This window comes from Octodon degus, unplaced genomic scaffold (assembly GCF_000260255.1).
Source record: "Octodon degus isolate 3935 unplaced genomic scaffold, OctDeg1.0 scaffold00157, whole genome shotgun sequence".
In the NCBI taxonomy this organism is placed as follows: domain Eukaryota; kingdom Metazoa; phylum Chordata; class Mammalia; order Rodentia; family Octodontidae; genus Octodon; species Octodon degus.
In genome coordinates, this window is record NW_004524733.1 from 6281354 (window position 1) to 6289383 (window position 8030).

At 38.9% G+C, this 8030-nt stretch overlaps 1 protein-coding gene across 1 annotated transcript in view; it reads right to left on the reverse strand.

Annotated features, from left to right (window-relative positions):
- Positions 1–349: 349 nt before the first annotated feature.
- Vsig1 (V-set and immunoglobulin domain containing 1) overlaps positions 350–8030 on the reverse strand; it is a 34205-nt gene continuing 26524 nt past the window's right edge. Inside the window, exons 4-7 of the mRNA XM_023702719.1 lie at positions 5479–5634; positions 4888–5007; positions 1799–1934; positions 350–789 (exon numbers count right to left, since the gene is read on the reverse strand). Coding sequence (XP_023558487.1) covers positions 495–789; positions 1799–1934; positions 4888–5007; positions 5479–5634 — 707 coding nt within the window. The 3' untranslated portion in view covers positions 350–494. The remainder of the gene's footprint in view (positions 790–1798; positions 1935–4887; positions 5008–5478; positions 5635–8030) is intronic.

Here is an 8030-nt window from a genome sequence, read left to right on the forward strand (position 1 = left end):
AACATTATACCCTTTCTTTATATATTCTCTATCGTTTGTGGAGTATATCTCCCGAATCTATGAGATTTGCAGTTGAGTTCTTAGTAGTAATAGGAAAGCCATAAAACTAATCCTATAAATTATATTGAATCTTATTAATGCCACCTTATCATGTGTGTGGAACACAACAAAATACCTGAAAAATAGAGAACTAGAATTTTCTGCAATATGATGTTTGCTGTTGCAAAGCTCTTTAAACTGAGTTAGGAATCACTTGCCTTGTTCTTATTCTTACATGTTAGTTTAATTTTAAGTACTCTAGTGATAAAGCAGGAACCCATGCATTTATTTAGCAGTTAACTTGATCCATTTATTGGAATTCATAGTAACAATGAACACTGTGTTAGAAGCAAGTTGGTCAGAATGATGGGAGGAGGTGGAAACTGGTTGTAAACTGAATTGCAGAAGCTAGTAATGGGTTCCTTAGTGAGGACTGCTGTACTTCGAGGTGCAGCCTATGTTTTAACCTCAGCCTTTTCCTCGTCACACTGGGGCTCAACTACAACCACAGGCTGTGGTTCTGGCTCTGGCTCTAGCTCTGATTGTGGTGTCAGCACGATCTCAATTTCAGGCACCTGTATAGGTGCTGAACCTGGGCCAGGTTGTGGGACCGGATCTGATTGTGGGAAAGGCTCATGGTCTGGTTCCAAGATGCCAGCAGGCTCATTCTCATGTATGGAGGATGGCAGTGTTGCTTCTAGCTGGACAGCATCTTCTGCTGGCATGGCTTGTCTTGTCTTTGTCATTGGTCTACAAGAAAGAATACCCAGAAAAGAATACTTTGAAATTTCACAGGGAGCCATAGGCTCAGTAGTGTCAGCATCATAGGTCCCAGACTGTCCAGGATATCTGTTAATTCTGATGTTTTGATTCACTGCCTGTTTCCATTTTTTAGTTCCCACAGATTAGTAGGTCTCAGAAGTGATAAAAGTTCAAGAAAGACAAACTATGTTTAAAAGATGAGAAAATGATAACAATGTTAAAGAAGTTAATAGAGTCTTAAATCTAGTCTAATAAGGACTAAATCCATGGCTTTTGTATATCTCTAACTCCATTACACAACATGTGGCACTTAGTGCCTAATATGTAGTTGTGGAAGCAAAGAGATGGAAAAGTGAATAAATGAATGTAATCTGCACTGGACAAAAAACAACAGAAAGACAAAGAGTGTGGGCTATGGGAAGGCTACATTCTGTGAACTGTGTTCTCTTTTGCCTTCAGGAGCCTCTTGTTCTAATAAAAAATTAAAACTATGTTGGCATGAAGAGAAACACATTAATACTGCATCATGAAACATGTTACTGATCTTAGAAAGGTTGATACGCGGGTTAAATGATTTGATGTATGTAAAGTACTTAGAACAGTCTTAGCAGATGGTAGCCACCATCATTGTTTAAATGTATTTAGTACAGGGTCTCACTACATAGATCCAACTCGTAGTGATTCTCCTGTTTTCAGCCTCCCAAGTGTTGGGTTTACTGGTATGCGTCACCATACCCAGTCTCAGTTGTCATCTCAGCGTGCGCTGGGAGTGGGGCCAGCAGGGCACATTGGGGATCAAACCTCAGCCACTGCACTCTGCCTGAGCAGGTGCTTTAGTCCACTAAGCTGTCTGGCCAGCCCTTATCATTCTTTTTGTAAAAGCATGGAAAGCAAGCAGAAGGTACTTCTACTGTTTTATGCTAAAAAGGAGTGCTTAGAGCTGACTGAAAGAGATGTGCCTGATAAGTGTTCTTACTCAATTAAATAAAGGGCTTACTCAAGCTCTGTGGTGGATTTAGAATTCCTCTTCCTTTCCTTTGCCTTGTTTCTTGCAAAGTACACCACAGCAGCGATGATGGCAGCACCTACCAAGATACCAACTAAGGCCCCGATGATGATCCCAGCTTCTGGATCTGGAAGACACATGCAGCTGGTTAGTAAATTAGAACATACTATCACCTCATATGCATGCATTTGTGACTAATGGAGAACATTCACATAGTGTACAGTGATTTGTACAGGTTAGAATCAAAACTAGAATTCTATTAGTTGGATTCATAGGGTATGAAGAAAAAAGAACTGTCTTGATTATATAGTTAACCTGTAGCATTTACACACATAAGTACTAATCTGGGCAGGCACAGTTGCTTTCAGAAGGGGTTTAGAGAAGAAAGTCTGCAATATGGACACCAGAAATATGCCTATGTGACACCAGAAAGACTTCACCAGATTCCCCCAGCACATAGGTGAAAAGTCGCTAAAAATCTTTTCACTTGCACTGTGCTCACCAAGGAGTGTTGCACATTCTGGCCACTGGGGAAGAATATGCTCATTTCAGTAAACAGGCTTATGCCAGTCTATGGAAGCTTTCAATGAATGTGAGACAAGCCATCTGAACACCACACCTTCAAGTCTGGAGGTATTGTCCCTGTGAAAACATGTCTGGGTCACAAGCTAGCCCATCCATGGCCACTTCACCTCAAAGAAGACTGAACAATTTAAATTGAGATGAGAGACTAGTTGAGTTACCTAATCCTTTAAACCTTTCTGATTAAAGAAATACATGTGAATAATTTTGAAAGTTAAATCATTCTAAACTAACAAAAACAGCCCTTGCCCCACCTATCTCCATTTCTGAGGCCCATCCCCTAGAGGCAACCACTATGGGTCCGATTTTTAAAATGTTTCCCCCTTGGTAGTATTATGCTTGTTCTGGAATGTCTACCCCTTTTCAATCTTCATCATTCCCTTTTAACTTCCTACTTTGCAAGTTGGAGATTTAGTTTCCTTCATGCTCCATTTACGTTCTCTTAAAGTAGTTACAAGTTTTACATAAATCAAAACCGCAGTATTATGACTATGTAAATATTGCTCCCAACTGAGGAGCACAGTATGCTGTGATTCTTCCTTGTACAACATTTTCTAAAAAAATTTCCAAGGTTAATAATTGCCTCATTTGGGGATTTGTGTACATTTTAAATGCTTCATCACTAATCACAACATTTCAAAAAAATCACTAAATTCTTTTCAATAGATTTAAATGCATCAATTCTTTTTTTTTTTTGTCAGAAACATCCTGTCTGGAGGTCTTTCTCCTCCTCCTCTACCATGGACTAGTTGTTTTTCTATGTCTATGGCTTCACTTGTATCCTTTAACATCCTCGCGATACAGATAAACAGACTTCCCAAGTTCCTTCAAGAGGCAGCTAAATACTTGGTTGGAAATACCATCCCCAGATCTATAAGTGTGTTACTTCTTTAGTGTCCTAATAGACTTTGTACATATCTATTATGGCATTTACCATAATTCAGGGTTTTGGGGGTTTTTTGTGTGTTTTTTTTTGTCTCTAGTTGAACTGTGAACTTCATGAGTAGAATATATCCCTGTATCTCTATTACTTAGGACAGTCCCTAGAACATGGAAGATATTCAATAAATGCTTACAGGTGAATGGAAGGAGTGAGGGAAGGATTAAAGGAAGGAAGGAAGGTAGGGGTGAGAGTAAAGAGGGGAAGAGTGGAAGTAGGAAGACAGGCAAACACTACACGCAAAATTAGCATGATTCAATTACAAATTCTATGTGTATGTCTGCAGCACGATTATATCTCTGCGAAGGTATAAAGGGCATGGGAAAGATCTGAAAACAAAACTAATCACGGGGGGAAAGTTGGGTATGAGGATACAGGGATGAGCTTCAAAGCAAAGCAGCTCAGCTTCATAAGAAGAGCAGTAATCTGATGGAACTTGTCACACCTGGACAAGATATACACTGAAACCATAAATTTAAAGTATGTCAGAAAAAAACACTACATAACAAGTCCCTACGTGTTATTTAATGATTGTCAAGAAGTTCAAGACATCTCGTGTAAGGATTTACCCATGGATTAGCCCAATTTGCTAATTCTGGGGTCCATAAATATTAAGCTTAGACAGTAAGTAAGCATCTTTGAATGGGATGATTGAGGTTTAGAGGCATGTTACCTCTCCCAGTTACAAATTGGATGATGTTGGGTAAGTCGTTTACCTCCCTGAGCTTCAGTTGGTTCTTCACAGAAACACAGCTATATATTCTGCCTCCCAAAATTGGGTGAATGGGAAGATTGAGACAGTGCTTATGTAGCACCTGGCCAGTGTCTGGCATATAATAATAATAATGACAAATATGAGGTACTGTGGTACTGAGATTGTGGGTGTGTATCATCATTGTTGTCATCATCATTAGAGGCAGGATGAAGCAAATCTTAAAGGAATTAAGAAATGGGAAATTTATGAACTATGTTTCAAAGAGATTCCTACAGTGGACTTGTATTTAATAATAGCAACATAAAGAAAAATCCAACCTGATATTGTCAATAAGAATATTGCTTTACCTATCGCCTTCTTTGTAGAGATTTTGTGAAATGTAATTAAACTGGTGTTTTAAAGGTCTTAGGGAGGGCCGGCTAGATAGCTCAGCAGACTAAAGCACCTGCTTAGAGTGCAGCATCCTGGCTTGGATGCACCATGCTGGCCCCACGCGCTGGGCACGTTGAGGAGGCAACTGAGACTGGGTGTGGTGGTGTGCACCTATAATTTCAATGCTTGGGAGGATGAAAAGGGGAGAATCACTACGAGTCTGATCTGTGTAGTGAGACCTTATAGACCCTGTACTAAATACATTTTTTAGAAAAAGGACTTACGTAGTATATTAAATATTATGTAAACATTAGATGTTAGGATGATCATTCATTCTGTCAACCTATAAATAAAGCACATTGATCTCCAGAGTAGCAAGGTCTAACCAGAGTTCTTAAATAATTTACTTGGCTGACAGGTGCCTACTACTTGGCTTAAAGAAAAACTTATAAAGTAGTAGAGTCAACTCACGTGATGAGGTTAGATCAATTTCACAGGAGCTATTGCCAAGTTTGTTGATAGCAGTGCACTGGTAATACCCTTGTTCAAAATTTGTCAGATTTCCAATAACCAAAATCCCAGTGGCTGGATCTGTCAAAATCAGGAAATAGACTTTTAAAATCTCTTATGTGGATACAGATTGTGCAATTGTAACAGATTATTCACTGCCCACTCATTTCTTCCACATTGGCCTCCCTTTCTTGAGATGTCCAACTAGGGTCAGCCAGGACCTATTTCCTCAATACTCACCACCTCTGAACAGCTTTGTAGAAATTGAGGAGTAGACCATACCACAATCATCATGTTGAAAAAAAACAAGTATTCTTTTAAAATTTTCTCTCTCCCCAAGAAAAAGAGAAGCCTTGGGGCCAGGAAGAAAGCTCAGTAGAATAAGCACTTGCCTGGCAAACACAAGGGCTTGAGTTCAGTCTCTGGTTCGGCCAAAAAAAAAAAAAAGAAAACAGTAGCCTGAACACTAAGGACGAACAGCTGGCCATACATTTGTGTTATCAGTGATCTCAAACAGCAGGCCTTGACAGGGGCTGCCAGTGTAACACTTACTGAAGCTTTCTTTCACTGGCACGATGTTGCTTCCCTCAACTTTATACCAGTAGTACACAGGAGATGGTGTTCCAATTGCAGAGAGGCAAGAAAGGGAGATGGTATGTCCCGCTTCTGGTCTTCCTTGCAGGCTACAAAGAGGCTTAGAAGGTTTCACTGTAAGGTAATGAAAACAAGAGTAAAACTCCTGCAGGATGAATGGTGGCCTATGACAGTTGCAGTCACTTCTTTACTTTCATTTTGCAAAATGTGGTTTTTTAAAAAAAATTATAAAAATTGATTTTGACAGTTTTCTAGTTGTACTACCATATAGGAGTAGACCACTTCAGATGTAGGGTCCTTCTAGCAAGGATACCATTAAGATCCATCTTCTCCCAAATTCATAACTGTGAATTTTAGCATTATGCCTTTATTAAAAAGTCAAATGTCAGCAAACACTGAATGACTAGGAATATAGCTTATACCTCCAAAGTAGTTTTAAAGGAAACTAGAAATCTTAAGTACTTCTAAATAACCTGGTTTTTATTCTTTTAAAAAATTTTATTAATACTAGTTTTATCTTTGTCTTATTTTATTCATCTGTGGATGATACGCAACAGTTGGAAGGTCTGAATTTGCCTGTGTCCCTAACCAATAGGGAAAGCCCATTTTGGATGTGTGCAGCACAGCAATGCTATATGCATTCTCCCTTCACTCAGCAAGCGTTTAGTTATATGCCTTCCATGTGCCAGGCACCAGACTAAGCACCAGAGATTCAAAAGCAAATTTGGCAGTCCTAAAATGGATATGGAACATGATGGCAGATGAAGTTAGGAAGCATCAGGGCCCATAATTTAGAGACCTTTGAAGTTCAAGTATTTTACACTGACAGCAGGAAAACCGTGGTAGAAATTTAAGTAGAGTGCTGATGATGGTCATTTTAACATTTTAGATCGATCATTCTGACATTTTGAGTAACTGAATCAAAAAGGAAACAGAAACAGGCTCAAAAGTTATAAAGGATATTAGAAAAAAAATAAAGAAATTAGAGAAAAATAGAGACAAAAGCTATAAAGGATATTAGAAAAAAAAATTTAAAGAAGTAGAGATAACTGGATATGGAACATGAGGAAGAGGGTTACATCTACAGTGACTCCCAGGGTTCTGATTTGGAGAAGTGGGTACACAACCTTGTCATCTCTTGAGACAAAAGATCTCAGGTAGAAGAACAGGTCAATGCAGGTGAAGGGATGATGAGAAAGAGAAAGAAGAGATGGTAAGATGTTTGGAACATCAAGCTTTAGCTGTTTGTGGAAATACCTGGTAAAGAAGTTCTGTAAGAAGCAGGGAATTTGAATATTCCATTCAACTTTTCACAGCTGCTTCTGTCCTTAATCGCATATAGCATACAATGATCTGAAGTTCTAAGACTTTCAAACTCACCTTCCTTATCTTAATTTGGATATACACCCCCTCCAAAAAAAAAGGCTGACATTCTCTGACTTAGGCAAGTTATCTTGTAAATGCTTTAGGCCACTTGGCGTGCTACTTGTTGTTGTTGTTGTTGTTGCTGTTGTTGTTATAATGCTGGGGATAGAATCCAGGGCCTTGTGTTCTGGTGAGCGCTCTGCCACTCAGCAACATCCCTGCAGCTTTCCTGCTACTAACCTGGCACACAGTACGTTAAGAGCACACTGCTCTGCATCCACACAGAATACTAGATCTGTAACTTAACCAAACCTTATTTGACTCATTTTTAAAGTGTGAATAATTGATTATCTCACCTCTGGCTGATCCAAAGATTTAAATAAAATAACACATATACAGCACATGGAATTATTGCTGGCCACAGACAAGACTAATTGCTGCTACTAAAGTTAATCTTCCCTCAAGTTTTGCTCCACTCAGCCATCTCATGCTCCAACCCCTTGTGCACATGAGCAAGAAGATGTCCATATACCAGTAGTTTTAACTCTGAAATGCTATACTACCCTGTCTATTCTTCTATTTACCTTTTCTTTCTTCCTTACCAATGATTTTCTCACATAGGAACAAGTTGATTTTTCTATCTTAAATTAAGCTATTAATAGCTTAGAATCCATTGCCAAGAATCCATTGCAATTATCACTAGATATAGGTAAAGCCCTTTTTTTTAAAAAATGGTGATTTTATAGCCATTATAGCAGAATAGAACAATTTAAGCAGAAAAATAAGGCTGGTGTTTTACTGCAAAAACCCCAAAAGACACTAGGACTTGAACTGAATTGAGAACAGATACCCAAAATGATTTGTACTGGTTTCTTGAACCCAAGATAGAAGAAATTAATAGAGTTGGGGTTGCCAAACATACTTCTTTTTCTTTTTTATTAAACAGTGGGATATGAAACAATGCTCCACATCGCTAGCCATTCGTGAAATGCAAATTAAAACCACACTGAGATATCATCTCACCCCAGAAAGAATGGCTATCATAAAGAAATCGCCCAACAACAAATGTTGGAGAGGCTGTGGGGGAAAAGGAACCCTTCTCCACTGCTGGTGGGAGTGTAGACTATTGCAACCGTTATGGAAAT